We start from the raw sequence: 17,919 nt of genomic DNA on the forward strand, positions 1-17,919 counted from the left end.
CATTCTGTTTTTCACTTCCAGTACAGCATTCAATAAATTACATGAGATATTCAACACTGTCATAAATAGGCTTTGTGTTAGATGATTCTGCCTAACTCTAGGCCAAAATAAGTTTTCTGAGCAGATCTAAGATAGGATGGGTTAAGCTGTGATGTTGGGTAGGTTAGGTGTGTTAAATGGATTTTCAACTTGGATGGGTTTATCGGGACCTGATCCCATCGTATGTGGAAGAAGATCTGTATTATCTTCGTCTCCCTTAAGTCTTTCGCGTGGTTTCCACCCCTCCCAGGCAATTCCACCCCCAGGCAACCGTTAAGGAGGGGAGAAACTGAGGCAGGGTTAGGGGGAGACTGTGAGCTCGGCTGGAGTACCCACACCGCCGGCCTCTTGCTGCTCTCAACACCGGGCTACGGGCCGTTAGGGCGGTTTTCGGTGTGGAGCCCTGAGCGCTCAGGCCGCCGCCAGGAGGGCCTGCCCGCCTGGAGCTCCGCGGAGACCAGGCCGAGGGGGCGGGCCCGAAGCCTCGGCCTCGCCTCCGCCAGCGCGGCGCCGCGGCTGCCGCTTCCCGGCCGCTCGCGGAGCGGGCGTCTCCCGGGGCCTGGAACTCTGTCCGAGCGCTGCCAGCATGCTGCAGAAGCGGGAGAAGGTGCTGCTTCTGAGGACCTTCCACGGCCGGACGCTGCGGATTGTGCGGGAGCATTACCTGCGGCCCAGCGTGCCCTGCAACAGCTCCCTCTGTCCGCAGCCCGCCACCTGCCACAACGGTCAGGGCCCGGGGTGCAGAGGGCTGGGGGCACCGGGAGCCGAGGTCGGGCGGGAGCTGAGTGGTCGGGGCTGGAGCTGGAGCTGGAGCGGCGGGGCCGGGGTAGAGCGTCGGCCTTAAGGTGGAAGGGCGCGGCCCAGAGGCGGAGAGCGAGGCCGGGGTGGCGCAGAGTCCGAGGCCCCCCGGCCTCCGCCCGCCTCCAGGCATCACCTCCGACCCGGCTGCCGCTCGCGCGCAAGGGGCAGGCAGCTTCCAAACCTCCGAGAGCTGAGCCGGCTCCGCGGTCTCTCAACCCCGTCTCTCGACTGCTCTGCGCCGGGAAGCGGAAGGGCCGAGGGGCAGGCGCCCCCGCCGCGCAGAGGCCTGGTTTGGGGGCTCTCCGAGGGGCCTGTGGGCGCTGGAGCGTCCGGCCCACAGGCTCGCGGTGGTGAAACGAGGAGGTCCGGAGCTGTGGGCCCTGCAGTGCCAGCCGGAGCGCAGGAGCAAATGCTGCTGCTGCTTCTCGTTGTACTTTGCTTTGCTCCCCACCAGTTTCCTGACCTACCTGCACCGAGGCCTCAGACATTTACCAAGTGGAGAGCCTCTTGACTGTAGGATTTGTGAGTCGTCTGGGCCCTCGTTGTCCAGGAAGGTCATGGCGAAACTGGATTTGGGTCGGCTGCCCACTACACCTCCCTCCACTTGATTTCTAGGCTGCTGGGGTGGCCCATTTAACGATGGAGGTTGTAGGTTCTCTTCCCCGTGGTGGGAGAGGAGCTTGGTAGTCCTTTTCAGCGAATATCTGGAATCCTCAGCTTATGGTTAAGGTGAACATTTCAGTTACAGCTCGGCTAACCAGCTCCGAGACACAGGCAGGGTTGGAAGTCCCACCTCTGCCCTTGCTTGCACTGAGCATCTTTTCTAGTCAATTCAGCCTTCCTGGCCCAAGGAGACTTCTGAGCAGTTCGCAAGCTTGAAACAGAACCGACTTGAAATGCCTGGGCATAAACAAGTGGTTGACATGTTTATTTGTGGTGCCCCACTGGAACGTGAGTGTAGGTCAATGAGTTAACACAAAAAAAGTTAAGTTGTGCTTAGGATTTGCTTGTTTTTGTTTTTTAATCTGTCATCGGCACGACTGGCAACACCATAGACCACATTGAGCTTTTATTTATCATAACTTCAGAGAAATGAAGGTGCTGAATTTACCTCTACCAAAGTGGATTTGTCTTTTAAAAACTTCACAGTGTTGTTAAAGATTAGAAGTTGTTCTGCACATGGGGACACCGTGACATTGAAATCATAATAAACCAGGTTTGCAAACGCTGTCTGATCTCTTCCGTTTTGAATTATCCTTCAGATGGAAAACTCTTGTCTAGCGACGTGACTCATTACATGGTTCCAGATTGGAAAGTCGTTCAAGATTACCTTGAGATCCTTGAGTTTCCTGAGTTGAAGGGAATTGTTTTCATGCAAACGGCTTGTCAAGCTGTGCAGCATCAAAGAGGCCGGAGGTATCTGTTTTGCATTATTTATTTATTTATGGTGCAGGGTTTTTTTTCCCCTTTAGGAAAGGTCCCTTGTTGGAGAGAAGTGAAGTGTTGGAGAGAGAGGGGAGGAATTCATTATTTTCATCAGAAAGGACTTTTTGAACTAATTTGGCATTTTCTTTGCCGGTGAGGAATGCAGTAACATTCTTTTATATTTCTTCTTCAACACCTGGCCCAAAGATCTGACTGTAAATCAATAAATAAACTGCAGTGTCCCCAGGATGTGGATATTTAAGATTCTTGGCTTTTGGTTTGCATTTTTATAGTAGCAGACCTATTGCTTACTTCTGGTTGAAAACTGCGTATTATTTAATCTTATTTATAGATATATTGTTTCAGAAACGTACATTATTTTCCCCCTGGGAAAAAGAAAGTGTTTTAAAATTTGAGGCTCCTTTATTGGGGAGGCAAATTTCTTTATAAATTTATTTAATCACTTGTGATTTATTCAATGAAACCAGAATTAACTTGTTTTATTTTTAGACTACTGGTATAACCGCCAACCATAGTAATTGTATTTGCTAAACAAAGAATTTCTGATTGAACTCAGTCTAAAATGCTTGCCTTATACGTAAAGGAAGAACAGTTTTTCACCTTTTAAACAAATACACTATAAATGGTTTTGCTTCTCTTACCTTGGGAAAAGATTTATGATTTGAACTTGATGACTGTATGGAAACAGCACATTAGAATTATACACCCAACCTCTTAACACCCCAAGTTAAGCAGAAATTATGTTTATTCTTTTTTAAATATTGTAGTTTCTTCAGACATTGGTAGTAAAAGATGAAGTGTGTTTATTTATTTGTATATGAAAATGATAAGTTGTCCTTATTATGTGCTCAGTTCAAAAAAATATGCATTTAGTAGATTGTGTGCAGGTTTTTCAGATAGAATATTTTTATATGAGCTTGAAGTTGATTTTGTTCAGACAAAAAGATACAAATGTTTATACGCACCCAGGTTTAAATGCTGCTCCAGGTGTCATATTTCAATTTCTGCTACTAAAATCAATTTGCTGTTATAGTGTGAGTTGCTAACACACTGCTGAGCCTTTTCAACTTCTGTTTTCTAAATTATTTTTAATATTAAGGATTGTTTTAAAAACCAATTCCTGGGACATTTGAAAGCAAATAATTGGAATTTAAATAGTCTTTTTTTCCTGAACATTTCAAAAGTAGTTAACTTGAAAAATTACTAGTTTTCCATTACTTCACCGTGTCTCTGAATGTACTAAATGTGAAAACAAAAGCTGAAGAGTCATGGAACAGACTCACAGGGTAACACCCTGGTTTTGCCATTTGGTGAGCACTTTTTGAGCTCCTAGTTCCAGGCCTTCTGAAGTACAAAGAGAAGTCTTGGTCCCTCTCTCAACAAACTTGTTGTCTTGTTGGAGTTAGATGCGAGAAGCAAGAAGGGAATTGTGGCATACCTTGGACCCATGTAAGATGATTTAATGTGGACTGTGCAAAGTGCAGAAGTGAACATGGGCTGTGGGAGTTTAAAATGCCTTCTGAAGGAAATAGTTTTGAGACTGGTCATAATGCAGGGAGATGAACATGACTGATGGCGAGGAATAAGAAGCAGCAAAAGGAATCAGCAGGTTTGGGACTTGGTGTTTTATTTACTTGTTCGGTGGCCAGCAGGTGTATTCAGGTCGAAATAGCTAAAGGAAGTTACCTAAGCCCTGGAAAGTGTCATTTATTAAAAGCTAGCTTTATAGTTGATGACAGCCATTGAATGTGTAAGATTCAGGAGATTTGCTTGATTAATTTGGCCTTCGTAAGTGTTACATGTATGTAAATCATTTGAGTATTTGTATTTAACCAAAGGTGGCCTAGCAGAAGTGGTAAAGAACCCGCCTGCCAATGCAGGAGACATAAGAGACGCAGGTTCGATCCCTGGGTTGGGAAGATCCCCTGGAGGAGGGCAGGGCAACCCACTGCAGTACTCTTGCCTGGAGAATCCCCATGGACAGAGGAGCCTGGCAGGCTACAGTCGATAGGGTCACACAGAGTCGGACATGACTGAAGTGACTCGGCACGCTTGCGGCCTAGCAGAGGCTCTCTGGTGCTTTGCTTCAATTAATGTTGGGAAGTTTTGTTTTTCAGTTCTTCCTTAGAGATTTTTGAGATGCTGGTAAATAATTCATTCTATTTGGCATGCTTTTAGGAACATTATTGCTTAGGAAAGTTTGTCAAGTGAAAATACCTGGTCTGCTCTAGTGTCTGGAAGAAGGATGCCTTGCTTTCTCCTTTTGACTCCTTCCTAAATGCCATCTGTGTAGAATGAGTCTCAGTCTCTTAGTACATAACATAAGACTGAGATCAAAGTGTTACAGTTGGAGAGGATCTCAGAGGTCAACATGATCTAACTCCCCATCCTCCATCAATGTTACTCAACATGAGTAATGAAGTCAACTTTGTTTCTAAAAGAAATTCTCATGGATACCCACTGTTAATTTAAATTAAGTTACTTAAATATGTTTCAACATAAATTTAGGCATAAATCCTTATACCTAACTACTTAATGCAACCCTAAACCCAAATCAGACCTTCAAATTAAACAAAGCTACAAAATCAGAAAACTGCAAATGAACATTAATTCAATGGGACCAATGTTCATCTGTGTATTTGAGAGATTCTATGTTGCAGAAACTGTGCTAGCACTGAGGATACAGTGGAGAACAAAAGCAGACGTGCTCTTGATGGGGAGACAGGCAGTAATAGATATTCAGAGAAACAGATGGGGAAGTGCAGCTGTGACAAGCATGCTGAGGCGTGGGGTGGGGACTTGGCTCAGGAGAGCCCAGGCTAGGCACCGGAGGAAAAGCTTTCCTGAGTGAGAGGCTTGTGTTGAGCTCTGAGGGATGTGTGAGTCCCAGGCAAAGAAAGGAGAAAAGCTTTCCAGGCAAGGAAACTGTGCCATGCGAGGTCAGGGGGAGGGAGCACGTGGAGAAGGAGGCAGGAGAGGGCCCTGGACTGGACTAAGAGAGGGCCCGTGGGCCTCAGGGATGTGGTGAAGGGTTTTAAGCAAGGGGGATAACATGATCAGATTCCAGTTTTGAAAAGTTTACTGCGCCAGTGGAAAAGAGGCTTGGAGAAAAGAAGAGGAGGTACTTGCTTTAGTTCACATGAGAGATGTGGCTAGCTTAGAGACAGGGAGAGAAATAGACTTTTCTAAGAGGTGTTTAGTAGGTAAGATCTATAGAACTTTGTAAGTATATAACAGAATGGAAACATGTCCACACAAAAACTTGGAGACAGATGTTCATAAGAGCTGTATTCATAAGAGCCAAACTATGGAAACAACCCAAATGTCCAGCTACTGATAATGGTTACAGAAAAGGTGGTTTAACCATACAACCATACAATGAAATATTATTCAGCTATAACAAGGAATGAAATAGTGATAAATGCTACAACATGGACTTGAAAATATTAGGCAAAGTGAAAGAATCCAGCCACACACACAGAAATTCTATATTGCATGATTCCATTTATATAAAATGCCTAGAATAGGTAAATCCAAGAGACAAAAAGTAGGTTAGTAGTTGCCAGGGGCTGAGTCAAAGGGAATGGGAAGTGACTGCTTGATGGGTATAAGTTTCTTTGGGGGCTGATAAAAATGGAATTAGATAATGGTAACGGTTACATAACTCTGGGACTACACTAAAAACCATTGAATTGTACATCTTAAAAGGGTGAATTTTATGAATCGTATCTCAATAAAGCAACTGTTTTTTTAAAAAGTCTATAGGGTTTAGTAATGGATTTATGTAAGTGAGATAAGGGAGAATGTAGTGTCAAGAATGACACTAAGGTTTCTGGCTTGTGTAACCCGATACAGAGGCGGAACACTGGAGGAGGTCAGGGGTGGGAGGGTGGTCTTGAGTTTGAGGTGTCTTTGAGGCTTCCAAAAGGGCAGGTCTTGACACCAAATGGCATTGCAGCTACAATGGTCCAAAATGTGCTCCATTTAAACTGTTTTAAGAATATTGCCTAATGCAGGCAAATACTGTTTGATTCCACTTATACGAGGTACCTAGAATAGTCAAATTCACAATCAGAAAGAACATTGATAGATACCAGGGGCTGAAGGGTGGGGAGAAGAGAATGGGGAGTTAGTGTATAATGGGGACAGAGTTTCAGTTTAGGAAGGTGAATAATTTGGGAGATGAATAATGGATGATGGATGAGAGTTGCATGGGTTGACTGTACTTAGTGTCACTAAACTATAAGTTAAATATGGTTAAGATACTGTGTTTTATATTATATGACTTTTACCACAGTAAAAAAAAATTAAAAAAGAAAGAATACAACCTAATATAAATGGAAATAGAAATTTTTGAAATTCTTGTAGAAAACTTAGGGACCTCTGAAAGCAAGTCTAGGAGACCTCACCCAAGTTCTGCAAAAACTGAAGAAATGCAGCATTGAGTACCCACTTCCTTGTATATCTCCCATTGGTTGTATGATGCCCACTTCTCATCCCCAGAGAGAGGAGTCAGCAGGGGAAGGGATGTTGCGTCTGCAGATAAAGCTCACTATTGAATAAAATTAGAAAAAAAAAAAAATCAATCTAGAAAAGGTAAGTTTTGCTGTCCCCCGAGAAACTGTCTGTAGATAATGGAGATTTAGAAAACACTTTGGCCAGACCGCGAAGAGTCAGACACGACTCAGTGACTTCACTTTCACTTTTCACTTTCATGCACTGGAGAAGGCAATGGCAACTCACTCCAATATGCTTGCCTGGAGAATCCCAGAGACGAAGGAGCCTGGTGGGCTGCTGTCTATGGGGTTGCACAGAGTCGGACATGACTGAAGCAACTTAGCAGCAGCAGTTAGCCAGACCAGGAAATGAGGGTTTTTCTGTAAGACTGGAATTTTTTTAAACTTCAGATAATTTTATTGTACTTGACTATTTGAAACTCTTGTCATTCAGGCCAGATTTGTTTAAGGCACTATGATGTTCTCTGCTGGCTCCATGCAGGATGTTCATATATCTCATTCCATCATGTGCACCACCAGCCCTGACTAGCAAAAAATACAACTGTATTCTATGGATATGCTATTAAATTATAACCATAAACCCACATGCCTACAAGAGCACTTGACTGTCACACTCAGAGTGATTCGCTGTTTGTTTCCTGCTTTCTCCATTAATATTCTCATTCCATTTGTTCATTTGTTTTATCTGGCTGATAGGTAGCTGACAAATGGAAGCACACTCTAAAAGTCTAAGGAAAATATATGGGAGTAGAACTTCAAATTGAGAAAATTCTTTTTGCAAAGTGATAGATTTTTCTAAACATTGGCAAGGATTGTCATTATGCTTATTTGGTGGTAACCTCCCCAGGTCTGGCTTGTGGAGCACCAGGTATTTGGAGAGGACTGGATTTGAGAAGCCCCAGGTTTAGAGTATGGTTGTGCTAACCAATGCAGTGATGTGTGAGAAGCCTAGCAAAAGAGCAACTGGGTTCTGAAATGTCAAAGTTTGTCCCAGGGCATTTCTATCTTGTATTTGGTTCACTGTTGTTGCACTGGGTTGTGAGTTCATTGACTCATTTGAAGACATTTTTTGAGTACCTGCCACAGGTTAAGTACTAGAGATATAAGGAGGAAGCGTGCTATCTGCTCTCTCGAGCCTTCTGTCCCCTCTCTTTCCTCCCTGGGACCCTTTGTCCATTTAATGCTCACCCATCCTTCAGGTATGTTCCCTCTCTCCTGGGTTCCCATCACACCCTGCACATTGCCTTTCATGGCACTTATCCCACTGAAATGGGTTGTTCTATCCTTTTTTGTGGTTTTATTTTGTTTTGACAATTAGTGTAGCTATTTTTTTTTAATCACGGTAAAATATATATAATATAAAATGTACCCCTATCTAAGTATACCATTTGGTAGCATTGAATACACTGACACTGTTGTAACAACCTGCCTTCAGAACTTTTTCATCTTCCCAAACTGAAACCCATTAAATGTTAACTCCCCCTCCCCCAAGACAACCCCCCCCCCCGCCCCCACGCAACCACTGTCCTACTTTCTGTCTCCGTGTATTTTGCTCCTCAGGAAAATACATGTAAGTGTAATCATACAATACTTGTCCTTTTGTGACTGGCTTGCTTCACTCAGCATAATGTCTTCAAGGGTCATCTGTGTTGTAGAATATGTCAGAGCTTCCCTTTTAAGGTTGAGTAACAGTCCATGGTATATATATACCACATTTTGTTTATCCATCCATTCCTCTGTAGACACCTGGGCTGGTTCTACCTTTTAGCTAATATGAATAATGTTGTTGTTATGAACATGGGTGTGCAAATATCTCTTTGAGACACTGCTTTCAGTTCTTCGAGGTCTGTACCCAGAAGTGGATTGCTGGGACATGTGGTAGTTCTAGCTTTGACTTTTTTTTTTTTTTTTTTGAGGAATGGATGGTTGTGTTGCGTTCACCATGAGCAGGGCCATGAAGATGAAAGGCAGCATCGGGGATATCTGGCAGCATCGGGGATATCTCGATGGTTCCCCTGAGGGCGCTCAGCAGAGCACAGAGAAGGAGTTTGCTAACTGGAAGGTGTTTAGTCTGGGATAGCACAGCCAATACCTGCACTGAACTCAGGTGCTTTATTAGGGATGTGGCTAAAAGGAGCAAAGAACTGGAAGAGATCAGGAAAAACAGGCCATAATTTTTCAATATCTTCTCTGAATTAATAAATTTCAGATGTTTATAAAACCTCTTCTAGAATTTTTTATTGCTTAACAAGAAAAGTACTCATTTAAAAAATTCATACATGACAGAAATGTGTGAAGCAGAAGGTGAAAGTCCTCGCCTAACCACCTGGTAAGGAGGGTCTGGGTCTTGTTAGCACAGTGATGGAGACTCTTCTGTGCTTATTCTAAGAGGTTTTGAAAAATTATTTTAAGTGTATCTTTGTGAAAGTGGGAAAATTATACATTTAATATGTTCTAGGCATTTCCAGGGGAAAGGGCCAGCTTTTGTTTACACAAGTGGAATTCTCTTAAGGAAAGCTACCATTCACATAAATGAAGCTGAATCCTTTTGTTCATTAGGACAGTTTTATAAGTTGTAGTTACTTGATGGTTCTTTTGTTGATTCCTTTTAAAGTGGCTCAAAATTAGAATTACTAAGAATGTAAAATGTGTTTCTTGTTTTCCAGTGAAGTGTTGAGATGATACAGATTTGATAGTTAGCATTTATTTAGAGGAAAAAAGTTAAAGTTCTGCCTTTGCTTTAATGAAAAGACTCATTTTTAAAATCCATGGTGGCAGGCTGGAGGTAGGAATGCAAGGACACAAATTTTATTATATTAAATGCCAGTCATCTACCTTGGATAATTTATGTGTTAATTTAACATCTGATTTAATATTAATCCATTTTTAAATAAATAATTGATTTCCTTTAAAATAATTGTGAATATTATATATTTCATATTACCAGGACGATTAAAAAGCGCCTTCTTAGAAACTGACTTAAATGAGACTTCACATTTTATTTGCTTTGGCTGAGATTAACGGGGAGATCTCCTTATGGGGAAAATCCTTAAAACTTTCTGTTAGTTGTCTGACAGATGAAGCTAGCCTCCATTCATGTAAATGGTGTGGCTGCATCAATAAAATTCACAGATAAATCCCCAAACTTACCTTTCATGCCTTTTCCAGGTCTGCCAGCAAAAAATAAAATGTATTAATACCCAATGCCATTTATAGAATAAAGTGAAGTACAAAAATACAGCCCTAAACTCTGCTTGCCTCCGTGAGCCTTTGACTAAGGGGCTACATGAGGCAAGGTTGTATAATTACATAATAAATAGCCAGAGGCCTCAGAAAGGGAAAGGTCTCAGAAATGTAGAGGAATTTAATTGATCCACGAACTAACTAATGAGGCTCTGGCCACGCCCATTCCAGCAGGCGAAATGGAGAAACAGCAGCCCAAAGCGCACTGCACACACTAAGGCTAAGTGTTTCTTGGGTTTTAAATAATCAATCTTTCACTCTAAAATACCTCATCTTTTTTGAACCTTAGCAAGAGCTGGCAGGAGATGAGTACATGCTCCATGAGATTTATTCTTCTTCTCTGTGTCTCAGACAGTATAACAAATTGCGAAATCTCCTAAAGGATGCGCGTCATGATTGTGTCCTCTTCGCTAATGAATTCCAGCAGTCCTGCTATCTCCCTCGGGAAAGAGGGGAGTCCATGGAGAAGTGGCAGAGCAGGTATGGCCCTGAATAATAGCTGGGTTTTCACCCCATCAGCTTCTTTCATTTCTCTGTCATTGGTTATTTGGGAGTTGATCTAAACATAATGCCAGAACAAACCAACAATTATTCTGGAACTGTGATTAATACTGAAATGCTTAATGTGTCAATATTCTAGAGATGTCATTTGAATACAATTTTAGAAATTGTAATTAAGGAGACACAGGTGCCTAGAGTAAGTTTTGGGGAAGGCAATGGCAACCCCACTCCAGTACTCTTGCCTGGAAAATCCCATGGTCGGAGGCTGCAGTCCATGGGGTCGCTAAGGGTCGGACACGGCTGAGCGACTTCACTTTCACTTTTCACTTTCATGTCTTGGAGAAGGAAATGACATCCCACTCCAGTGTTCTTGCCTGGAGAATCCCAGGGACGCGGGAGCCTGGTGGGCGGCCATCTATGGGGTCGCACAGAGTCGGACATGACTGAAGCGACTTAGCAGCAGCAGCAGCAGCAGAGTAAGTTTGCCCCAGGCCCCTAAAGGCTAATAGGATCCAGAAGTCACAGCTTTAATGCAAGTGTGTGTGTGAGGCAGGAAGAGGTCCTACTTTTAAGATCATCTCACTTTCTCTGGTTTAAGTTGCTTTAATATCCCCATTAAACTCATAGTTTAATTCTAGTCAAGCTGTTTTAGGAAGTGGGGGTCATAGTTGAGTCCACCCAAATGCAGAGCCCTGAGGTAAGGATTTGGGAGAAGAGTTGTTTATGTGAGAAGCAATTCCCAGAAGCAGGAGTGAGGAACTGGGGAGAGTGATGCAGAGAAGGAGGGAAAACAGTAAAGGATGTGTTAACTGCTAAGGGAAACTGAGGCTCCATCTGCTGGGACCCTCTAAGAAAGAATGCAGAGCGTGCCCCAGAAGTCACCTCCAAGGGTGGAGGCGAAAGCACTTAGTTACCACTTTAGCGGAGGGTCATTCCCTGAGGGTGTTAACTCCAGTCAGCAGGCCCTTGAGAAGGGATGGAACCGTCACCCTGCTTCAGCTGAAGTCAGAGGCAGTCTTAGGGTGCAGGTGCTGGGCACCCATAGCTTCTGCTACACTCTTCTGTAGAAGCCAAAAGAGACTGTAGTTTTAAAATAGCTTATCCGTACAAAATATTTACATCATCTTTTTCCTTGTAATTCTATGTCTGTGTAGCCATTAAATATTTAAATTCTCTAAAGCAAAATAAGCACTGATATATACTGAGTCTTTAATGGACTAAGTTCCTACAGGGCTCAACAGCAGAAAGGGAAAAGCAAATCTTTTCCTAGATTGGGTCATGTGTGAGGACTCACACTTACTAACTACACAGCCTTGCATGCAGTCAGTACTCAGTGAATATTTTTTAATTCTAGAACTAAAGGAACCTTACATAGCATCTTCATTTGCAGAAAGGGAGACAGATGCCTACAGAAACTGACTTTCCAAGTCCATCCACTTCATTGGAAACACGATCCTTTCTTGAATACATCTCCAGACCTAGACTCCATTTTCAATTCAGATTCTCCTCAGGAAGATTTTCAGACATTTCACGTGGTACCATATTGGATTTTGTCTTTATTGGGTTATGACCTTCAGCTACTAGCATCCAGCCTACTTTTTCTCTTAGCCAAAGGCTTGTTTGTGGTGCTGTGTGGTTCATCCCTCCAATTAAAAGGTGTTAATGGTGGCAGAGCCTCATGGTTTCTAGGCCATATCAAGAAATGGATGAGGTTTCTGTGGTACTTGGATGTCTTGGAAAACAAGAAATCTCAAGCACTTTCTGATTCTTGTTTTTATCCCCCAGAGTATCCATGTTTATAATGGGTACTCAGGAAGTATGTGTTGAATGAATAAATGGTTGTCTGTTTAAACCAAAGGGTAGCAGATTGAAAGCCAAGTATGAAGTTCTGATCAAGAGCTTGGGTTTTTCTGCCTTGGGAGGGCTCATGTGCCCCTTGCCTTCTAGGAGCATCTACAACGCAGCCGCTTGGTACTATCACCACTGCCAGGATAGGATGCCCATCGTTATGGTGACAGAAGATGAAGAGGCAATTCAGCAGTATGGAAGTGAAACAGAAGGAGTGTTTGTGATTTCCTTCAAGGTATTTCCAGCTGGGGTGTGTGTGTGTGTGTGTGTGTGTGTTCATTTCCACACTGGTGCTCATAAGGCTCTGGACCCCTTTGGCAGTACAGAAAAGGGAAAATAAAGAATGAAGACTTTAAGAAGTTCCATGTCTTTATCACTCTCCACCTAATTAATCTTATCTTTGGCAAATTTGGGCAAACTCCCCATGACTGTAAGGCCTACAGTTTCTAAGACTGCAGACCAGTAAACCCCTATTGACAGTGAACACATGTTTAGAGTTATAACAATAATACCAGTAGTAATGATGATAGGTTGAATCTTATAAAATTGTCAATATTCTGTTGTTTTCGACTTAAAAATGGCAGTTTTACATGGTTCTACCTAAGAATAATGGCCAACATTTATGTATGCCAGGCACTGTTCTGAGTATATTATTTCATTTAATTCTAGCAACAACCCTTTGAGACAGGTGTTAGTATCCCCATTTTATTGGTGAGGAAACTTAAGCACGGAAAGGCTAAAGCAACTTGCCCAGCGTCACAGAGAGAAAGGGATAGAACTGGGATAGGAACCCAGGCAGTCTGACTCCAAAGCTCTTAATCACTATGCTCTGTTGACTCCAAAACGGTTTTGCTGAATATACACAAAACATAGTTTTAAAGGCCAGTCTTCTTTTTCTACTGTTCCACTGTTCCTCATACTGTTTACTTGTGACCTTGAGCATGGGTCAGTAAGGGTAAAGGAAGGGGTGACCTGTGAAGGTTGTTGGAGCAGCTTGGTGTCCATGTAACAGACAGGAGCAGCATTATCAGTGACAGTTTTTTGAGCTTTCTGACCAACACAGTTCTCCTATTTCTTAGGTACTTTTTTGGAGAATAGGATGCCTGTTAATCTCTCAAGAGATTACTGGCCACTTCTGCCTGCCCAGTTGTTCGATCAGGTTTCAATGGTGAATATTGTTTTTTGATTCAGAAACTGGAATGAGGCCCTCCATTACCTCTGTCAGTTTACAGAACATCTAGTTGGATTTTGAATTGTAGATCCTATAAAGGTTCCCATGTGCATATATTGCTAAAGATCTGCCGATAGAATTTTCTTGGCCCTGCTATAAAGAAAAAGTGTTCTGACATGCCAGAAAAATCCAGGGGCGCTGGATATTAATGGCAGTGTCACTTATTTTTTCTGTTGCAATACATCATGTCTTGTTCCTGCGGAGGACAGTTGACTAAAATTACGTTTTTCTACTTTTTGTGAAAATTACTTTTCTCTGTAGCCCAGTAGCATAGTACAGTTTGATTTTGTATAGCATTTCCTAAGCAAACTGTGTGACCGAGGGCTTTATAGCAGTGTATGATAGCAGAGAAAAAGAGATACTGTGAAGTTCAGATGAGCAGGAAGCCCAGAATTTTCTGTGGAGATGTGAAGGTAGATTGGAAGGAGTGAGGACAATAAATTCCTCTTGAAGAAGTGAGGACATGTAGCCTGGACACAGGAAGTAGATGAAACACAGGCACCCTCACCACACCAGTCTTCTCTGGGTGGTGACTTTGGTGTCTTATCTAGGGCCTCTCTGCAAGTTACACCAAGAAGTACAATAATATTCAGTAATGTTCTACTTGGAGGGGACCCTGACAGTTGTTTGGGAATTATGTTTCATACCAGGTCATCACATTGATAGAGCATCCCCACAAGTGTCTCCACATGAAAATTGTGGCTATATCTGTATAGTCACAAAAGAAGATGTGGTCCTCAGGGAGTTTGTGAGGCTGGAAGGCCTAACACCAAAAAACAGAAACCTCTTTCCTTCCTTCCTCTCTGCGCATCTGAGATTGCCTGTAGGTTGAGGGAGGGGAGACTCTGCCTTATTATACTTTACTCCTCACCATGTTTTGCCAGGTTATTCGGATTTCTTATAAATCTCAAACATTTCAAGATGAAAAATAAACATGCACATATAGGAGATTTTCCTCTCCATTCAGTGAGGGTTGTTATCTGCAGCAATGAGATCCCTGTAAAGACATGCTGCCCGGACATGTGCACATACTTGCATGTTTGTGAAGAGTGAGGGAGATCTGAAAATGCAGAGTGATCGGGGGTAGAAGCGTTCCACGGTAGAAACAGCCTCCCTGCGGTTCCTTGGGCAAGGCTGCAGGGATGAATGGGATGGTAGAAAATGAACTGGTAGCATGAGGCTTGGGAGGGTACTGCCCATTTAACACCTCTTCAAAACTGCACGCCAGCAGTTCCTGTTCGGGAGTTTTCGTAATGCTGCTATAACAGAATCTTTATCTTCTGACCATATTTCTCTTGTGCCTTTATTAAATGCAGAACTACCTGGACAATTTTTGGCCTGATTTAAAGGCCGCCCATGAGCTCTGTGAGTCTATCCTTCAGTCTCGACGAGAAAGAGAGAATGAGAGTCAGGAGAGCCATGGGAAGGAGTACCCAGAACATGTACCCCTGGAAGTGCTAGAAGCCGGCATCAAGTCTGGGCGCTACATCCAGGTGAGGGTGGTGATGGAGAATCGGCACAGGACCAGCCAGTGTGTTTCCTTCTCTTTATTTAGTTCCTGTCCCAGGCCTCTGATTTCAAAGGCTGTCAACGAGATGGCCTCAGTAAGCCAGTCGCCAATGTTCAAGGTGATGTGGGAGTCCCCTCCGTAGGCATTACCCTTGGATTTGGAGCCACTCTCTAGTGTTCTTAATTAGGTTACATACTAAGCATCACACAGGTAGCCTTTAAATACCTCCTGTGGGCTTCCCAGGTGGCATTAGCGGTGAAGGAACCACCTGCAAATGTAGGAGATGTAATAGATGCTGGTTTGATCCCTGGATCGGGAAGATCCCCTGGAGAAGGACATGGCAGCCCACTCCAGTATTCTTGCCTGGAGAATCCCATGGACAGAGGAGCCTGGTGGGTTACAGAATCCACTGGAGAGGCTAATGCTTCCAATTGGTAATGAAGTTTACAGCATTCCTGAGAGGATATTTTGGGGAAGAAGATATTGTAAAGACTTCTCATCACTTAGGTAAGATCAATCGTAGCACTTGCAACACTTGGTACAGCTAAGAGTAGGTCAAAATCATGGTCCGTTCTCTGGAGAACATAACCATTGGTCATGAATTCTTATTATTATTCCTAGAGAAAGGGATCATAAACCTTATAAGAATATAATGGGGATAATTTCATAAAATTTTTGAGCTGTACCTTTTGGAGGTTAAAACAGACAGAAAAGAAGCTTTTCATATTGATTTTGATTTTAGGGAACTCTGAATGTCAACAAACACAGAGCACAAATAGAAGCTTTTGTTCGACTTCAAGGAGCCAGCAGTAAAGATTCAGGTCCAGTATAAACCTTACGTAAATTTCCATACTGCTCTTTTATTCTGATATTACACTCTGAAGAAAGCAAAGTTGAAATTGTCACTCCACATGTGCCATGTCAGATATCCTCACATACACTGGTTGTGTGGGATCATGGGCTGTTTTTTATTTTTTCTTCCCTAGCTTTTTGTCTGTAATTTCTGATTTTTTGGTAATAACTCTAAAAAATGGTAATGGCTACTATTGTATTGAGTGCTTGTTATATATCGGATACTATTCTAAGCGCTTAAAGTAGGTATTGTTATTATTTACTGCCTTTTACATATGAAGAAATTTAACGACAGAGAAGCGAAGTAACTGTCCCAGGATGGAGTACCTGGTAAGCAGTGGGGCTGAACCTGTGAGGTTTTAAGACATTGTCCTGTACTGCATCACTGAGCTATATTGCCTCATTGGAGTCTTTTAAAAAGTAACATAGATGAAAAAAAATGTGTGAATAAATTGTATCATAATTGAGTGTACTGTCAGTTCTGCAGTGACAGGGAGAGGCTGGAGGAGAGTGAGAAGCAGTGGCTTTCTCCGGGCTTCTGCTCATCACGCTTCTAGTCCTGCAGCATCTGCAGTTCAGCGGCTTGCTGACCGCTTCCTGGCCACGTGGCCCCTGAAGGTATGGGACAGAGTCCCCGTGTGGGCTGAAACTGTCTCATGCAGGGAAGCTGCCTTAAAAGACAGTTGAGGGACTTCCCTGGCAGTCCAGCAGTTAAGACTCTACACTTCCAGGGCAGGGGATGCAGATTTGATCCCTGATTGGGAAACTAAGATCCCATATGTCAAACAGTGGGGCCAAAAAAGAAAAGATCGTTGGGAGTGGCTTTATGAAAGCACATCATACAGCATGGCCAGCAGCAGCGTTTCTTCCTTCCTAACCTGCAGAGCACGAGTTTGCCTTCAGTTTGACTTCATCTTTGAAAGCAGGGAGCTTTTATTTGCAATAATGCTGATTAGATCTTGAACATATTATGTTTGAAAGGCCTCACTGGTGTGGTCTCCCCTTTGGCTTTATGGGGTTTCTCTGTGCTGCTCCCAAAACAGATCTCATCAGTGACGTCCTAATCCACGGGATGAAGGCTCGAAACCGCTCAATTCATGGAGACGTGGTGGTTGTCGAACTGCTCCCTAAAAGTGAATGGAAAGGGAGAACCACCGCCCTGGGTGAGAATGATGGTGATGACAAGGCCTTGGGCGAATCCCCGAGTGAGCCCATGCCCACAGGTGAGCCAGCCCAAAAGCTGCCTGGTCGTCTGAGGGGACTGTTTATTTTTCCTCTCCTTAGTGCAGAAATACTGCAATTATTAATATATGATATCGTCTCTTTTCCTACATTATCAGTTTCCCCTCTCTGCAAGTTTATTTATTCTCATCAGCACCCAAATAGGCTATAATATGTCTCACCTTAAAACAAAATAAAAACCCTCTTAGGTCCCACATCCTCTCTAGCTATCGCCGTTTTCTCTGCTTCAGTTTCTGGCGAAACTCACTGAAAAAGGAATTCTCTCTTCTCTCCAGTTCCTCTCTCCCTGGTCTCTCCCAAAGCCACAACATCCAGGCACCACCCCCTCCTACCTCTTGTCCTTTGTCAGAGTCACTGGTGACCTCACTGCCCACAGTCCTCGGGACCTATAGCCTGTCAGCAGCATTTGGCTGGCAGAGCACTGCCTCCTGTTCGGCTTCTGGGCTCTTCTCCTGCACTGGTGGATTCCTCCTTACTCCTTTGCTGGTTCTTGCCCATCTTCCTGTCCTCTCGGATGCACCCGGCCTCCTCTCTGGATCTCTCACTCTCTGCACACTCTCCCTAGGAGCTGCCCTCCAGTCCTCTGACTGTCTCTCCAGCCCAGACCCCTTCTGCAGCCAGTTTTGTCTACTCAGTCGTCTGTTTGGCCTCCTCCCATGGATGTCTAACAGGCACCTCAAACTTAGCAC

The 17,919-nt window shown here is 43.4% G+C and overlaps 1 protein-coding gene and 1 long non-coding RNA gene across 11 annotated transcripts in view; one reads left to right on the forward strand and one right to left on the reverse strand.

Annotated features, from left to right (window-relative positions):
* The first annotated feature begins 525 nt into the window (after positions 1 to 525).
* DIS3L (DIS3 like exosome 3'-5' exoribonuclease) overlaps positions 526 to 17,919 on the forward strand; it is a 30,714-nt gene continuing 13,320 nt past the window's right edge. The window contains exons 1-8 of one of the 10 annotated variants that reach the window (XM_081511784.1): positions 526 to 764; positions 2,103 to 2,256; positions 10,398 to 10,526; positions 10,893 to 11,023; positions 12,495 to 12,630; positions 14,943 to 15,119; positions 15,879 to 15,957; positions 17,032 to 17,211. In XM_081511784.1, the coding sequence (XP_081367910.1) occupies positions 12,544 to 12,630; positions 14,943 to 15,119; positions 15,879 to 15,957; positions 17,032 to 17,211 (523 nt within the window). In that variant the 5' untranslated portion in view covers positions 526 to 764; positions 2,103 to 2,256; positions 10,398 to 10,526; positions 10,893 to 11,023; positions 12,495 to 12,543. Of the gene's footprint in view, positions 1,802 to 2,102; positions 2,257 to 10,397; positions 10,527 to 10,892; positions 11,024 to 12,494; positions 12,631 to 14,942; positions 15,120 to 15,878; positions 15,958 to 17,031; positions 17,212 to 17,919 lie in introns of those variants that run through there. The other 9 variants (XM_081511786.1, XM_081511785.1, XM_081511777.1 and 6 more) reach the window with 9 other exon arrangements.
* LOC145514293 (uncharacterized) lies at positions 13,087 to 17,554 on the reverse strand. Its single transcript, XR_014060024.1, has 2 exons — positions 17,392 to 17,554; positions 13,087 to 17,115 (listed from the first exon to the last, which is right to left on the reverse strand). It is a non-coding gene; the product is annotated as an uncharacterized LOC145514293 (long non-coding RNA).

The sequence above is a fragment of the Giraffa tippelskirchi genome, chromosome 7 (genome assembly GCF_054371585.1).
Source record: "Giraffa tippelskirchi isolate mGirTip1 chromosome 7, T2T-mGirTip1v1.2.pri, whole genome shotgun sequence".
Taxonomy (NCBI): Eukaryota; Metazoa; Chordata; class Mammalia; order Artiodactyla; family Giraffidae; genus Giraffa; species Giraffa tippelskirchi.